Here is an 18,391-nt window from a genome sequence, read left to right on the forward strand (position 1 = left end):
CCGCCAGGTTTTCTGACATCATGGGACAATCCAGTCTCTGCTGGATAAGGATCAATGGCTTTGGGCTAGACAGACAGAGTGCCCCGTGCATATAGCATGGTGTCTGTGTGTGTTGCTGGGGGGCCACTGGATGATATAAGACTCATAAAATGTCAATGAACTACAGTTTCCTTGCAGCTTTTAGAGGAAAAAGTAAGAGGAAGCTGCAATTTAGTTGTCAAAATAAATGTGGATCCATCGCCAGCATTTGCCTGTTTGCTTGGACCTTTGTGTCTGCACGTGTTTGAAGTTTGTGTGTGAGAGTGTTTGAATTTATGAATTCACTCATTGTTTACACCTGTGTGTGCGCGTGCATGCCAAGTCTATTTCCTACCATCACGTGTGTGTGTGAGAGAGAAAGAGCCTTGACATTAAAACTAAGAGACAGCCATGTTTTTTTCTTTGCACCAACCTTTACTGCAGTGTGTACACCAAGGGTGTGACCTGGCTGACTCAGCTGATCGGCATTCCTGGATAGGTGAAGTGCACCGGCCCTTGTCCACCATCAACAAAGGAGATAGCAGATGAGAGAGCACAACAGGAAAAGCTTTGAATAAAACCATGAGTGGCATGTGTGTCAATGACTCACATCAGGCATAAATCATTACAATGAGAGGAGGTGCTTCTCTGGCACACACACACACACACACACACACACACACACACATTAACTTGAAAACAGGTTTGCACATATATATGCACACACAGATACACCATGTGCACATGCAGATACACCTAGTACCTTGTCTCACTGTCCACCTACTTCTCACTTTCTCTCTGTCTTTCTCTCTCTCTCTCTCACACACACACACACACACACACACACACACACACACACTGTCCCTCTCTCCTTCTCATATACACTTCATAGGTATGTATATCACCCTCCCTCCACTCCTGGCTCCATGCTCCACCCTCAGTCCTAGAGGACAGGCGGGTTGACCCAGGAGGAGGGGATAGCAGGGGAGGGAGGGGGAGGTAAGAGCAGACGGGGCTCAGATTCATTTCTGCTGGTGTTGCTGGAGGCACAGCACATTGCGAGCGCATATCGTGACGCGCAAGGAGCCGGGACACCCATGGCTATCAAATGGATTACTCTGCCATACACTTGTGAACTCCAACAACACAGCGCGGACAATACGGTCAGGAGGCACACAAAGGACCTGCACAGAGCTTGCAGAAATTGTTTGTCACACTGACAGAAAATAAAAAAAAACTACCTGGCTTTAATGAGGACGCGTTCATTCAGGAGCCAGCTGATAGCAGGCTGAGCGGAGGGACTTGGACTGACAGCACTGAAGATGTGAGTGAATATTTTGGGGGGGAACTCTCTTGCCTCTTGTAACACAGCTGTATCAAGTGGATCACAAGTAAGTGCGTTTTTATTTACTCTGTGGTGACTGATTGATTTTTCATACTGATTTTGATAGGGATATTTACACTACAAATACTAATTAAAATCCTTCAATAATTCTCCTCCATTGACTTACAACACTGCAGCCTGGGAGTCTATTGGAACTTAAACTTGTTCACACTGCGTGGGAATGGATTTGTTTACTGATCAGTCTAGGTCATCTCTATGTACATCTACAGGAACTCATGTCCACACGAGACACAAGTGTGACACTCAGGCTCTGTATTCAGCCTTTTAAAAAATGACTTTGACTTTTATTTCACATTACATTTCCAACTTGTCACCATCAGTGTCGTGAATCTTTTTCTTATGATTACTAAAACATTTGTACTCTTAACATAACAGTAGTAGGTTTTCCTAAAAAATATTTTAAAAAGAAGGACAATGTGTGTCATTTATTTAATAATTAATATTAAAAGACAAGAGGAGAACAAATCTAGAAACAGTACCACAACAGGACATCTATTTTGGAAAGTGCACCTATGACTGAAGCAATTTAATGTATTGATTATACATAGGTCTAAAATGCAAACATATACATTAGTTATGAGTTTTACACCTTCATTTTCAGAATGTTGTTATCTGCTTATTTCAAATGATCACTCAGGCTGATTTGACAAAAAAATATACACACTATACATAAAACTTCTGATGAAGTAATGACAGTCACAGTTTGTTTTTAACTTTCTTCTCAGTCCTGATTTCAACACATTTAATAAATGTTAACATATGTCCAGTATGCTTGTAATAATATTTTAAATATATTAATTATTTATAATATATTTATATATTATTATATATTTAAATATTTTATGACAGCCTAATTCAAAAATGTGTGTGGTCCTCTAAGTTTTTCTGTGGATTAAAAAAGCTCAAGGGAAATTGTCAGGGTTTTTTTATGTGATTTGCTCTTGCATGTAATGTTAATGGACTGTAATGGTGACGGCTCTTAATGCTTCATCCCACAGCCAACAAGACGAGAGCATAACACACACCAAGAGAAAAGGACACGCGTGAGAAAGCTTACCATGCACTGACAACAAGGTGAGTAGTGACTGAGGCGTATATACTCACCTTGGATGCTCTTCTTTAATGTGTGTGTCTGTGTCTTTGTGCGTGTGTCTGTGTCTTTGTGCGTGTGTGAGTGTGTCCTACCCGTATTTTAAAATCAAAGGTCTTTAGATGATTAAAAGAAGATTTGTGGTCCCACAGCAGCTGTGTGTTTATGGTGAACACAAGTCTGCACTTCAAAGTTAATTGCTTTATAGCCTGACTTGATTTGTGTACACAACTAATGACTTTACATACAGACAGAAATTTGAAATGTTTCCTCACAGTGAAGCTTTCATTCTCAGTGAGAGCCCGTATCTCTCCCATCGCTGGAGATTGTGTTGTCAGTTTACACTAGTGTCATAGCAATTAGACAATTAAAGAAATCCCTTCAGCTTGTCAGTTGGATCAACAAACCACTGTTTGGCAAGATCATCATCATTTTTTGTGAATGAGAACAGGAAGCTGTTTGTGTCAACTCGAGTGCTTTAAAATTGTTTTCTATTACACTTTTCCTGTGTTTGTGTTTGGCACAATCTATATTATGCACAAAATGACTTCCTTGATTGTGGCCCCCATCAGGAAAAATCATCATCATCATCATTACTGTTATTTTCATGGTCAATTTAGTTTGGTCTCTAACAGGGAAACATTTCATCGTGTGGCACGGAGCTGACCATATCTGCTACACATTCCCCGGCCTGTTTTAGCTGCTGTGGTAACACTGCGGCCCAGTTTCCATTCTTCATGGGGAATACTGTGAATTTTATAACAGCTATGTGACATGAAAAAAGGCCCTGTTTTTGTTTAGGTCACATGCTTGTTGGCAGTGTGCTGGTTAATGATACATAACAGGAGCAACAGTCAGTGGTCTTATGCGCAGGCTTTATCAGTGCTGATAAGGGGAAGTTGGACCTTCTTCAACACCAGACCTGGAGAGTTGTGTCCACTGGCTGGTGTATTATGGAAATAAACTCATAGCGATGTTTGTGAGCACAAATCTCAAGTACAACAGCGGCACATACGGCTGAAATGTTGGCAGGTAATGGTTATATCAGCATGTGCAATGAGGTGTGGCCCCTCATGATTAACATTTAATGGGTTGTTTGGGCAAGACAGTAAAAGAACAAAGTGTTTGCTTTTATTTCTCACATGGGCTGCAGTCTGGTGTCCGGAGGCTAGTTACATACACTGAAAGGGAGGAATAAATCATGGTCACAGAGCTCTGAATTAATGAGGACAGCTGATGCCCCCACAAATTGAAATGCATAAATATATACAGAGCGCCCACCTGTCACTGAATCGACCCATTCAGATGGGGAGTATATATGCTGCATATGAGAGTGCCAATGGGGAACTCATTTACTGATATGAGGGTCTTTAAGAGGAGAGTGTGATGATATCTGCTTTATCATGCAGATGAAATGCTGCGCAGCCCAGCCTGTGGCACCACATGACTCACCCAGACCTTTATTGTGTAAGGATCTATTGACCAGTATGTAAATAAAGTCTCCAGCCACACCGATAAAAGCAGAATACCAACGCTTAAGTATATCACACGGTGTGATCTAATGTGTGATGCATATGTTTATTTTCAGTCTATTTATGCAGATCGGGCCAGGCCATTTTAATCCCGCTGCCAATGTCTATTAATGAGGGTGATAATTAAAATCAAACAGAAATAACAAGCACATCAGACACAGTTTCCTCTGCAGTTCTGATCCTCAATGACAGGAGGTGGTGGATTCATTAGGACAGACGGAGAACAGGTGAAAGGACGTGGGGAAAAAAAGGAAATTAACAAGTGAGGGGAGGAAATAAAAAAGAGGAAGAAGAGAAGATTGGAGGGGGAAATTAGCAACAGGTTGTGTGAGTACACACCGGGTTGCTAATGAGGACAGAGAGAAGTCCTCATTAATCAGGTTGAGTCAAATGTGGTCAAAGGGAACTAATCAAGGGACTGACATGCAGACACAAGACAGGAGGGGCAGTAATGGATCTTTCATTATGTTTGGATTATTGCACACAGTGCTAATAAGTACCTGTTTGCCTGTCTGCCACTGATGTCACAACCATTTCACGTCAGCTACTGATTAGCTTTAAATCTGCCAAACAGGTTAGATTCACAGCTGTCAGTGTCGTTAAATGCAAATAAAGTGCTCAGGTCATGTAAGAGAGGGTGTTTATCTGATTTGACCATGAGTACAACACTAAACACCCAAATCAAAAACACATAATTTGTCCTCTCACTTCTCAGGAACTCGATCAGCTTGTGGTGCTCAAAGCACAAAAATATATCTTTGAAAAATTCAGCAGCAGTGTCTCATTCCAGAAATCATGACCCGATTACTCAAAATAATCCACAGACCTTGTTGAGAACAGTTTTATGTAGAAACTATTCTATTTCTACCAAACTCTACCGGCCACCTGTATCATGGAGCAGAAGAAAGTGTGTATCTACTCATGGATGAGAGGCTCGTACTCGTAACAGTGCAAGATGTCAACATTATGGTGTCCTCTTCAGCTAAGCTGTAACTTTAGCTAGCTCGGTGGTGCTAGGTGAGCTAGCAGTAGATGCACACTTCCTTCTGTGTGTGGTGGCATGATTGACGGGTGTAGTTTAGTAGCAAGAAAATAGTTCCCATATATATGTATATTTTGTTGGCATGCACTTTGAGCACCACAAGCCCAGGGCCATCTAGTTCCATATATTCAAGAGAAGGCAGGCATCTCTACGTGAGTGTTGGAGACTTGGCAACTCACACCAAAATAATCTCGACTGATAAATAGCACTACAGGTAAGAGGAAAAATATGTAGTTTTGATTTTAGGGTCGCAGTGGATTTGCATCAAATTCCTCACACTTTACATCACAACTGCCTGTTTTGCAAACCTTTCTTTTGTGTTGTTAAAATTTGCATGTAATTTGTGTACCGTTCCAGTCATCCATTTCACACAATATGAAACTCCATTAGCATCCCCAGAAACATGATTGTTACGTGAACATTCACAGTGCCAATCCAGTTTGCATTGGTTTTTGTCAAAGGAGTGCAGACTTCAAATCAATCTGTGCTCCAAGTGCATTATCACACTACAATAATTCAACACTGACAGATATTGATGCAGACCAGTTTTTAAGTGTAGTGGATGATGCAAGTTTAAAGTCTGCTGATTCATTTTTAGATTGCACAGAAAATAATAAAAAACAAAGGGTAGTTTAGGCCTGCAGGAAAACACAAAAAATACAAAAAAAATAAAATAAAATAAAATAAATAAAAAACTTTATATTGTATAACTTGAATTTGCAAATAATCTACAAAAATGGCAACTATATATAAAGAATAAGATGCAAACATACTGTTATTGTCCTTTAAGCATACCCTTTCTGTTGCGTGGAACATTTTTGTTCATATTTGTTTTAGTTGCTGTAAACCAACACATCCTGTAAGTCTGAGTCAACACGCAATCTTAACATCACATGTGCTTATATAACATCAGATTTATGACCAAACTACCCTTTTTTGAACATCTGTCAAATTGACAAAATGGCCAAATAAGTCATTTTGACAAAGAAACACAGCAGTGATGATCTCATCCTAGAAATGTTTCTCAGGCATTTGGTATTTTACATACTTCAAGATGCTTTAAGAGGACTTTGACATTAACCGATAGTATTTGAATCTCAGCATATCTGAAACATGACGTAGGCTGTCAAAGAGAATGACCAAAACATGTGTGAACAGCGAGAAAAGTGGACTGGGATGTTGACAGATGTGAATGCTTGGTAGCTATAATGTTTTTGGGGGCATTTTAAATACCTGTTACTATCACCCCTGAGGCACTGAGTCCTTGGTGCGGAAAAGCGGTGTATGGAGAGGACACGAAAATGGATGGTTGCACACAGGTTTGCCTCTGGAGAGGAGTGCAGGAGAGGAATTGACTCCATCATTAATCACAGTGAAAGCTTTAAAGTAAAGAGAGGAAGCGACGCACTGCACTAACTGCTAAAAGCAGTGTCTTTGCTCCGTCCAGCACAGAGCGATGGAATAATTTGTGCCTTGCAGTAAGTCGATCAGACAGACGGGAACGCTGCGCTGTGCTTGTGTTTTTAAAGAGAGAGCAAAGCAGAATCCATTTTCAGAGACAGGGTATGTAAAGGAATTAACTGCATCCAGCACAGATCTGCAGACAGTATTTACTGTCTCTATGTACCCTCAGTTTAAGGAATTTCCTCTGAGGAAAGGAAAGATCAGTGCCAGAAATTTTGAGCCATGCGTGGGTCTCCTGTAGTGGAGCCATTGAGCAATTTCAAGACAATCCATCTTGATTTCTTGGATGCACAAAGCATGCAAATGAGACATGAGCATATTTGGAGAAAATACTTTGTGTCCTTGAGGGGTTTGGGAAAACAGGGGCTCATTCAGAATTTATAAGAATAAGACTTAGATGTGGAACAGGACTTTATCAATCTGTTCTGGAGAGAATGCCTCACACACTTTCCCATAGTCTTGACGCCATCATTGAGCATGCTCCCGTAAGGTTCAGCGTGAAGGGTTTGGGCGGATATATCGGCAGAAATGGAATGTAATATGATAAGTCTGTTTTCTTTAGTGTATAATCACTTTGAAATAAGAATCATCGTGTTTTTGCTACCTAAGAAGGATCCGTTTATATTTACATTGGGAGCAGGTCCTTGTTTATGGAGTCTACCATGTTGCAGAGTAGCCCAGATCGGACAAACCAAACTCTGGCTCTAGATAGGGTCATTGCATTTTTGCATTTTCACATCAGCCACCGTAAAAAAACAAAAAAAAAACAATGATTTTTAAACGTGAAGCTGCTTTTTGAAGTGTTTTTACTGGTTTAAATCACAGGGTCTTTTTGTTTTGGAGAAGAGGAGACCTTTGTGGATGTCTCAGCTTTGCTAAAAAACCTGCTGACTGTCTGGATCTTAACTTATCGGCGAAAAAAGGGAGCACACAGTTGAAGGTCCTGGGCAAGACGGGTTCATTAAAACGCTGATTGGTAACATGAAGCTGCTTTGTTCAGCATTTTTACCGGTTTTAATCACCTCATCTGTTTGTTTTGGAGAGGACGAGACCTCTGTGGATAATTTGGCTCCCGTAAAAATCTCCTGAGCAATGAACACTGAAGGAATTCTAACCGGGAGTTCACACACGGCACATGGGAGACGTTTTATCTCACCACTAGATGCCACTAAATCCTACACACTGCTCCTTTAATACTTTTATTTCATCTTATCAAATTCAATTGGGGATATCAGTCTAGCATCACTGTAATACTGTGGATTAATTTCTCCCTCCCCCCTAAGTCATTACACCTTATCTTCACCGAGGCATGCCTGAGAAAGGGGACTTCACTTCAGAAATTTGTCACATGGGCAAATATACATAATGAGATTATATAGTGGGTATAAAGGACTACGGCAGCACAAAGAATCCTCTCATGAATTATGCTGTAATTACAGAGAGGGGCACAAGGCTCCTCAGGTCCTGACAAAGAGAGGCCAGGAGATTCCTTGATGAAAAAAGGCCCCATTGTCTAAACCCCTAATGAAAAAAAAAACTTGAAAAGGAAAAAATAATAAACAGATAATAAGAAAAAATATTACCAGCTTTGATCCAAACGACCTTCAGACAGGGACAATATTTGAGCAGAATGTGAAAAACTCACTAAACCAGTGCAGGCTTAGACTCGGTTTAACCATTTATGGCAGTGATGTGGTCGCCTGGTGCGGCGGTGGGGCGTCACTCAACCCAAAGAGCCCTTGTTTGACTCAGAGGGTGCCACTCAGATTCTCTTCTTCTCACGGCTCTACCTTCAGGCAAGGGTAGAGAGGTCCAGCTGGCCTGGCTTGTCATGCGTTCATCTGAATACATTCCTCCGGCCAAGCCAGCATGTGACGCCCGACAATATCAGCTGTGTTATCTCACACACCCAGTAGTGAGTGCTCTATTACGGGCAAATTGGGCATTAGGCCTCAGTTGAGTAGTGGGAACAAGCTTGTAATGTCTTGTTAGTCATGCCGAGTTGCACAATACTATGACTATTGTTTGCCTCCTATTTTTAGACGTGGAAAGTTTCCAAGCGCCCATTCAGTGTAACATTTGTATACCTAACCACTCCTGCACATCAGTCAAAATAATACATCAACGTGGTGTCAATCAACACACACTCTATGATAAGAAACAGACCATAGCTCTCTGTAGAGGCACATTCAACACCCTCTTCCCTTATCTTATCATCCTCTTTCCACAACTCTATTCTTTTACCTTTTTTCCCTGCCCTTTCTCCACTCTGCCTTCATCACTCTTCTTTCATCTTCCTCCGTTTTCTCTCCCAGACTTTCTTCTTCATGCAGTTTATTTGACCAAGGCTTCCCCCCAGCATCCCATGACCGTTTCTTAAATTGTCATATCAGCTTTCTTTTCTTATGAGACATTTATTTATAAGCAAAGAAAAACAAACATAAAGTTTATTAAGATTAAAAGAGAGTGTTACAGGGGTAAGAGAAAAGGATGGCTGGATGTATGAGAGAAGAGAAACAGAGGAATGGGGGGGGAACAAAAACAGGGGAACGCAGGAATGTATGGGGGTAAGCATGGGATGAGAGCGATTATGAGGTGAAAGAATAAGAGTGGTGGGATAGAGGAGAAAGCTGTCAAATCAACCTTGAGAAAATATGAAAAAGAAAATAAACCATTCTGGACTTGCGTCAAATGGAGCGGGCAGCTTCGAGAGATACAGATACGCTGAGGACTTATTTAAAAAATTGGAGACAGCACCAAAAACACAACGATATTCACATGAGCAGCATGATTGCTACAGCCTCTGGATTTCATTACTTCCACTCAGATTTCCCAAAATTGCATAAAATAAGCTATTTATAATGTTGTTGTTCATCTCAAATAAAAGGCCCAAGTGTTTTGGGTTGGATTTCCAGTGAAATGATAATTTAAAAGAAAACTCAGCTGACAAGATTAAGGGTCACACATGACATGGAAATTATGATTATACAGAACAAGTAAATTGTTTGTTGATGAAAAATGTTTATTGTTAACGCCCAGCCGCAAACAGTCATATGACCCTGCGCTAGTGAAACTCCTGGGGTCTATTTTTTGCAGGCTGCCCCTGAAACAACCCAGAAACAAAAACAGATTTTATGGTCTTTCACAGATTAACACTTGGTTTGTGTATCTTTCAGGAATGGAAAGCATCAGTGTGGAAACGGGCTGGGATGGGTTGGCCCTCTCCTCTCTGGTCGCCACAGGAAAGAGCAACTTCTCCTCCTCGTCTTTGTTTGTCTCTGAACTGAACTCCCTGAACAGTTCTCACAGCGGGGGGTCCTTCTTCGGGATCTTCCCTGAGAATGGTACCACCACCACGCCTCACACCCTGCCCCAGCCCAGGATGAGGGACCTGGGCCTTGCCCGGGCAGAGATCGCAGTGCTCGGGGTGGTGCTGGCTCTTACCACCCTGGGGAACAGCTTTGTGCTGTGGGTGCTGCTGAGGAGGAGGAAGCACAATGCGCCAATGCACGTGTTCATGGTGAACCTGTGTGTGGCTGACCTGGCGGTGGCCCTCTTTCAGGTCAGTTCAACAGAGATGCCAGATACAACGGCCTCGTCACTTTGTTGATACATTCATCTTTAAAATATATATATATATATATATATATAGGACTCCTCTGTTCTGGTGATCTCAAAAAGAGATGAAGGCTCAGACCTTAAAGTGTTGCAATTGTCTGCTTTTCTCTTTGCTGCATTAAGCAGAATTATTTATGACTTGTGCAATTCAGAGGGACATCTGGCCTTTTAGTGAGCATTAAGTAGGTTGTTACATCTGTTTAAGATGACACATATTGCAAATATCTCTTTAACTTAATTGGACTTATAGTGTTGCTGCCTTTATAACTGTGATTTATACTACTAATGTGATGGGTTGTATGCTGCCCGTATTGCTCAGCAACACTAAAAAACTATGGCAACAAAAGTTAACCTATTCTTAAGAGGTGAATAAATGGTTTTGAACTCTGTGCTCCTGTTTTGAACTTTAAGGTATTTCAGCTGGTCATGCCTCTATTCAACAGGTCTCGGTGTTCCATATTTGTCTTATCGTCAGCAAATCCAGTGACCAACAATGTGTCAGACCGCTTCTCAGTACTGTGTGACTCTTGCCCCCAAACCCACTACTTCCTGCTCAGCATGTAAATCTTTAACTTAAAAAAAAAAACATACACACGTTTAAAAACCCACTTGGTTATTTTATGTGCTACAGCACCATAGCTGAGCATTTTCACCTCAGAACTGCAGTGTATCAGTGACAGTGTCAATAATGGGGATTCTGACTTCCAGGGTTTGTGACATCACAAACCGAAGGAACCAATCTTGTTAAATTGCAAAACAATGGGTTATCAGAGGAGAAGCCAGGTGTAGCTATGTAGCTCATGGAAGAAGTTTGCCTTTTCTGACAGAATATTTATTATTTTTAACCCAAACCATTATGTTTTTTCCTAACCTTAACCAAGAAATCCCTGTCTGGCAGACAGACCAGAAAGCAGACTTCTCCCAACAGCAGCTATGTATCGGTATTTTGCAGGTTAAGTTTCACTTTCACTTCGACTTGTCAGAGCTGGCAATCAGGAGGCAAATTTGCGTTTCCTACGATAGCAAAGCCATGACCCGCCCTACTCTTGTTTACTCCACCTTATGACTGGCTTACCCTGACATTCTCACCCTAACCGTAACCAATCCCATTCCTCTCGCCTAAACCTAACCAACCCAACCAACGAAGGCAATGAGTACTAGCTAATTGGAGTGAAAGTAGGGCAGGTCATGCCTTCACCATCCTAGGATATGCAAATTAACGATCAGCAACACATTATGAGCTGTTTGATCAGTAGTAGTCAAGCTGAAGGCTCATGTTATGTATCACTGTTTACAAGCAGAGGTTTGTGTGTTTGATGAGCTGAGGCGAAGGAGAGATGCTACGCTCAATTGCTGTGGAGCTTGACTAATTTGCATATTCACACATCTGTGCAGGTGCATACTAAATGAGGCGAAGGTTAGAGTTCTAATCTAAACCATTTTAAGGCATGAAGATCTTTTTCGTGAAACAAAATTCTAAATACTGTATGGACAGAGAGAACTTAAATAGCACATGTAATGAAAGTGAGAAGTAGCCTGACTGAATGTGGAAAGACATACTGTTGAATTTGCACACATTTTCTGAGGATATCGCGGGCTGTTTATCATTTGTTTTGTAAATGGATAAACATTTTCACAATGTTCTTCTTATTATGCAATGGTTTCACTGGTCCAGCCTACTTAAGCTCAATTTGGGCTGTTGCGGGCCATAAACCACAATGAGTTTGACACCTCTGCTCTAGGGAGTGTTTATAGCAGCAGGATGATGTATGTGGGCAAAATATACTACTGTGCCATGTCACCCAGTGTAACAGTATGACTCATTAGTGTGTTTCTGGACAATAATGAAAGTATATGGCACAGAGAGATAAGCTACATGAAGACTTGGCTACACTGGGAATCAATTCATTATTGGTCTTTTCATGGGTTTTTTTTAACAGTAAGACAAAAATACAGTACAAACTTACCAGACTTGTCCTTTAGTGTTTCTTTTCTACATTTCTAAATGCCAAACTAAAAACACTGCTCCACTATTCCAGGAACCACTTTTACATCAGTAACTTTCTTTTCTAATCTGTCCAGGTTCTTCCCCAGCTAATATGGGACATCACAGAAAAGTTCCAGGGGCCTGACTTTCTCTGCCGGTCCATCAAGTACTTGCAGATTGTGGGCATGTTTGCTTCCTCCTACATGATAGTTGCCATGACAGTAGACCGACACCAGGCCATCTGCTGCCCTTTGCAGGCCTACCGTGGGGGAGCGATGTCCCGCTGGAACACCCCTGTCATGGTGGCCTGGGGCTTGGCGCTAGTTCTCAGCATACCGCAGGTAGGAAGGGATGGACACACACACACAAACAGAACCTTACACACACACAAAAACACATGGTGAAATAGGAAATGAGAACTCAGCAGGTGTGCACACCTTGATCGCTACAGTAGAACTCAAGATATTGGTCTATTTTTAGCTTGGTGAGGTCATTGCAGTTCAGCTAATGGAGGAGGAAACTGACAGTCATGTCTGCGGGTGTGCTGACCACCCTACTTGTGTTCGGTCTTTCAGGTGTTCATCTTCTCTCGGTCAGAAGTGGCTCATGGAGAGTTTGAGTGCTGGGGTCACTTTGCTGAGCCGTGGGGGCTGAAGGCCTACGTCACCTGGATGACCGTGGCTGTATTCCTCCTGCCCGCACTCATCATTACCATCTGTCAGGTAATACAGGTTGTACTGGCTCGTCTCTCGATCTCTGCACCGCCCACACACAACACCATTGACTAGGATTACATACTGAAGGCAACCTTATCCGATAATGAAGCGTGTGGCATGAATGAAATTCTGTTTTGTTTTCATTTAGGGTGCATTTGGCATGCATTGTTTGATAACCCATGGGGGACCATGGTTGGTGTTATGTAGCATCCCATGGTGGACTGGCATTCTGGGCTGCCTCCCATCAGCCCTGCTGCTCTATTTAGGGAAAGATATTTCCAGGGTCCAGCTATTTCCCCTAATTAACACAGCACTTGAAGGACCACTGCTGAGACGGCTGCTCAGAAAATGTGCCCACTCTGAGAACCTCCCGCCAGGAAGTGGAATGTACCAGATCTCAGCCAAACATAGAATCCCTGACCTTTTTTCATTATCGGATTTCAAATCGAAAGGTTTCTTTCGACACTTTTTTCAGAAGTATGAAAGCCGCAGTGTCTAAATCATGCCCTCATAAAGCTGTTTAAAGAAGTAAAAGGTGGCAGAAGATCAACGGTTGGCAGTAGCAAACCTTTAAAAGTGTAAAAATAAACTAAAAAAGCTACAAGTATGAATGACTTATTAATACTATTCAGTTTCATATTATTGTTTTAGTTTCCCAAATGAGCGTGAAGAACCATTTTACTGCAATAAAATTTTATAGTAGCTTCTCTGATTGGAGTGGAAGAGTGGCAGTATGACATAAAAATGTCCGACATTGGTTTATTGCTGATGGTGAAGGCCAGCACACATTCTCTCTTTCGTTTCAAGTTTCCTCTCACTGTTATTGCCAGAAAGAAAAAACAAGAGCAAAGACAAGAATCTGAGTCTGGCGCGTGCCAGTCACAAAACGTAATCCTCGGGCACTTCAGTCTGCGAATGATGGAATGGTTTGTTTCACTGCTAATTCTTGAAATTTGTTATTTTTCAGATAAGAATCTTCCGAGAGATTCACAATAACATCTACCTGAAGTCAGAGAGGATGGTGATGGCTGAGCTGAAGAAGAACGAAATCTTCTTCCGCTTTCACAGTTTTAAGAAGGTGGACGAACGTGCCAGGGAGAGGGGGAGACGGGCATCCGGAGGAGGGGTCAGGGATGGCAGAGGGGGACAGCTCTTAAAGGGTGTGAATAACAATCCACACAGTAACACCCATAGCAGCCAAGAGTGTTACGACTACGTACCAACAGCTATTCAGTACAACAGTTGCTGTGGGGAACATGTGACAACAGCATTGCCTACACAGCAGCACTGTGCACTGAACAACTCAGATTGCCATGACGAGCTGGCCTCAGGCTCACCACGCTGCTCCCTTGACTATGCCCCCCCTCCCCCTCCAGCCACTCCGCCTCCAAGCATCACTAAAGCCATGTCCAAGACGGTGAGGATGACTCTGGTCATCGTGTTGGTCTATACTATCTGCTGGTCACCTTTCTTCATTGTGCAGCTTTGGGCGGCCTGGGACCCCAACCCTCCAGACCAAGGTCAGTCACATACATTCTTTATCCATGATAAAAGAAGGTGGATAACATTCACCAATTCATGCAATAAACCTCACAAAGCAACAAAAGCAGACATCTTTTCATTACCTGTGAATCACCTTAATTGTTTTCCCAGGTGGGTTAATGTTCCTTAGCCCAGTTTATCCATTTAATTGCCCTAAATGTGCATAGACTTTCTGTTTTGCACTATAAGCAGCCAAAAACAAAAGCTTAACCATCGGGTCTGGTTAACAACAACAACAACAACAACATCCTCTGATCAATGCTGTTGTCATTCTTAGTGAGGCGGCGTACTCATTCATTATTCCAAGGATACCTAGCTCCTGCTAAGCTGTGGCAACAGTGAGTGAAATACAAGGTCAAAAACAGTGTTTGTTTTGACCCACAACCAGAAACCCCTGGATGACATCTCTGGCCTCTGTACATTTTGGTACACAAACAGCATCTGTTGATGTCCTTACTGGCAGCCAGTGATGAAGCAAGTGAGGTTAGTGTAGCCTGAGGTTGTGGCTGATAGTATGGACTGGGTGCGTGTCCTCTGATCTGGAGCTAAAGACAAACATCAGAGGCCTGTAAATAACCTGTTTATATCCCCTGCTGATTTTGCAACACGGCCAGATGTTGACATTTCATCAACAATGATATGTGCCAGCAGCTTACACACATCAATCAAATCACATGCAGGCACACAGAGCAAGACACATAAATACACACACAGAAGCTCACTTGCATATACAAAGTGTGAGGATACAAGTACGCATACACATGAATGAGTCCTCACTGGCAGGCAGCCCCTGTTCCCGGCACACAATCGTGCACACACACATGCACGCACACGTACACACAGCTGATTATTATCAGCTTTGTATTCTAAAATCAGTTTTCCACATCTATTGTCCTCAAGTGTCTGTGGTAAAATAGGCATTTTTAGTTGTTATGTAAAAGACTTATTATTAGCAGGGAAAAACTGAAAAAGGAAGTATGCAGGATTTTTGTCCCTCTGGGATATTTACAGCTCCTGAAGGACGTAAAATAACAAACAATAATCATGACCAGTTTACATTCAAACTGAATAGATGTTGTACATATTTCTGTTTGTTTCATAATGTAGAGGAAAACAATGTGATGTACACTGTGATCAACTGTCCCAAGTTGTTCATGTGAAAACAGACATTTTAATGCTTGTGTATGAACTTGTCCCTGCTTTTTCATTGCACACTTGTCTTACAATGTGTGTGTTTGTGTGTGTCCTCAGCAGGCGTGGCCTTCACCATCCTGATGCTGCTGGCCAGTCTGAACTCGTGCACCAACCCGTGGATCTACACAGCTTTCTCCAGCAGCGTGTCCAGAGAGATGCAGAACCTGCTGCAATGTCGGTCACGAGCTGGCCGCAGGGGCTCCCTGCCTGACGACTCCACCACCACACACACCTCCACCACCAAGGACAGCCTGTACTGACAGAGACTGATGAAACAGATACAGACATATTTGAAAAAGACATGCACGGATGCACGTGGGCCCGTTGCAAGGACGTGCCGTTGTACATAACTCTGCCACCATCACCTCCAGCGTCGCAGCCTGAGAGCAGAGCATGTTGACCTCTACCAGATGTTTCCAACAATAAAGGACAGCTGTACTGTCAACAGGACCTCTATCTGTAATCACCGGTCCTCTCCACCCCAGCAGAGGGGAAGGATGTCATTGAGGATATCAACACCATTTGATGAGGGCACTGTGGAATATACAGTGACAGCATCTGTGATGCAAAATGGCCTTGAAAGTAAAGAGATTTTCACCTCAGCTGTGGATAGGACCCTTTGCATTGATTCATACGAGAAAAACTCTTTCCCTGCCCAGACAGAGTGGAGGAGCAGGAATGCAAGGGGTGGATCACTGCATTAATAGCCTTACGGCACGCCTAATGTACAAAGCAGCAGACAGGGCTATGGGTGTAGAGAAAACAAAGCAGTAGGCGAAGGGAAAGAGACAGAGAAACACATACGGGCAGAGAGGGAGAGAGCGAGACTGCTGCTGGACTGAGAACAGACAGGGGATGACATGGATGTTACAGCTGCAGGAACAGCCCTGAGAAGGCTGCAGGAGAAATCTAATAATGTGAACAAACGTTGTTGAATTAGAGAAAGTGGATGAGAGGCGGATGCTTGAGGCTGAATTCATATTCGCTCAGAAGGAATCCAGTTCCATGGAAAAAGAGTGATTAGCAAGATGGACGCAGATTCACTCATGAGGGCAGTGCGGTAGAGTCAACACACTGTCCCACGAGGAACTGGAATGGCGTGGATTACTGCAGACAGACAAACACATACACACACACACAAAAGAACCAGAGGTGACAGAAGGGGGATTAAACCTAGAAGAATACAAATGAACAATCCAAATTTCTGCAACTAACCGGGACACAATTACCTGATTGTGTTTTGTACAAACACAACATATGAGGTACATAAAATTACCTTCCTGTCATGCTCTCCTTAATGAACATTATGCAGAAGATGCAGGAAGGAAACAAACAGCATTCCATGCACAGTGATGAACAATGTAAAGTATATTTATTAAAAATGTAAGGCACATTATATATTACTACTTTTTGTGTAAGATGAATGTTGAATGTGTAACAGAAAACAACAAGGGGATGTCAAACCAAAGATTTTTTAAAGCTCAACTCTGTCAGTTCAGGTCTTAATAGTCATTGCAAAGCTTCAACAGATACGACACATAGAGTGCTGCAGGGGTGACGTTTTTTCTGTAGGTCAATATAGAAGATAGCATCACCCTGGTTCCCTTGAAAAAAGCCAGTGGGATTTTTGCATTGGATTTTGGATTATTGCAGAAAATAAGCTCTATCACAAACAAAAGTTTATAGTTCTTGCATGTTTTGTTCAGCAAGATAATCTTCACAAATGAAAACCACTCTTATGACTTTGAAGTGTAAATGTAGTCACTACAAGTAAAAAGCCAACATTGTGCTATAAACAACACCATAGTTACGTGACCTAACATCACCACCACCACGAGGCTGTGAAACTGTGTTCACTTGTTACACATAAAGGCTCCAAAATTTACAAATGGGGTATTTATGTCACAGAACAAAATGTTAAAGTCTTTTAAGCTTGCGTTAACCACAGACTTTACTTCAGGCATCTAACCAAAAAAAAAAAACCCCACTGACTTTGACACAAGGGAAATGGGAGTGCTAAAACTCATTTCTGCATTTTGGGACTCATTCCTGCACCACTCTATGAGTTGCAAATAGAAACTACTGCATGTCATGTAGACGGTTCGGCAGTTCAAGACAAACCGCGCACCAACAGTGAAAATACTCCCAGTCAAACCAAGTGCCTGTTACATCAGTAGACAATTTCAGAGGGGCCTCCCTTACTAGATTAATCTCTGAATGATGTCAGCCATGTTATTCTTAGACAGAGCTACTGTTCCACCACAGCAGGAGTCATTGGTTATACCACACCATGAGCCATGCATTCTTTTATCTTTTTATTTATTGTTGTATAAATGAAAATACACACACACACACACACACACACATATATACATATATATATATATATATATACAGTACAGGCCAAAAGTTTGGACACACCTTCTCATTCAATGCGTTTTCTTTATTTTCATGACTATTTACATTGTAGATTCTCACTGAAGGCATCAAAACTATGAATGAACACATGTGGAGTTATGTACTTAACAAAAAAAGGTGAAATAACTGAAAACATGTTTTATATTCTAGTTTCTTCAAAATAGCCGCCCTTTGCTCTGATTACTGCTTTGCACACTCTTGGCATTCTCTCGATGAGCTTCAAGAGGTAGTCACCTGAAATGGTTTTCCAACAGTCTTGAAGGAGTTCCCAGAGGTGTTTAGCACTTGTTGGCCCCTTTGCCTTCACTCTGCGGTCCAGCTCACCCCAAACCATCTCGATTGGATTCAGGTCCAGTGACTGTGGA

The 18,391-nt window shown here is 42.1% G+C and overlaps 1 protein-coding gene across 3 annotated transcripts; it reads left to right on the top strand.

The window, feature by feature from the left end:
- Nucleotides 1-1,039: 1,039 nt before the first annotated feature.
- Nucleotides 1,040-18,031, top strand: avpr2aa (arginine vasopressin receptor 2a, duplicate a). 3 transcript variants are annotated; one of them, XM_033630092.2, is made up of 7 exons: nucleotides 1,040-1,409; nucleotides 2,422-2,497; nucleotides 9,728-10,113; nucleotides 12,252-12,497; nucleotides 12,732-12,878; nucleotides 13,840-14,392; nucleotides 15,666-18,031. In XM_033630092.2, exons 3-7 carry the CDS (start codon nucleotides 9,730-9,732, stop codon nucleotides 15,866-15,868), a joined length of 1,533 nt encoding a protein of 510 aa, XP_033485983.1. In that variant the 5' UTR covers nucleotides 1,040-1,409; nucleotides 2,422-2,497; nucleotides 9,728-9,729; the 3' UTR covers nucleotides 15,869-18,031. The 3 variants fall into 3 exon arrangements, with proteins under 3 accessions (XP_033485983.1, XP_033485985.1, XP_033485984.1); XM_033630094.2 differs by having other exon boundaries at nucleotides 15,669-18,031; XM_033630093.2 differs by having other exon boundaries at nucleotides 1,040-1,342.
- Nucleotides 18,032-18,391: the final 360 nt, after the last annotated feature.

The sequence above is a fragment of the Epinephelus lanceolatus genome, chromosome 8 (genome assembly GCF_041903045.1).
Source record: "Epinephelus lanceolatus isolate andai-2023 chromosome 8, ASM4190304v1, whole genome shotgun sequence".
Taxonomy (NCBI): Eukaryota; Metazoa; Chordata; class Actinopteri; order Perciformes; family Serranidae; genus Epinephelus; species Epinephelus lanceolatus.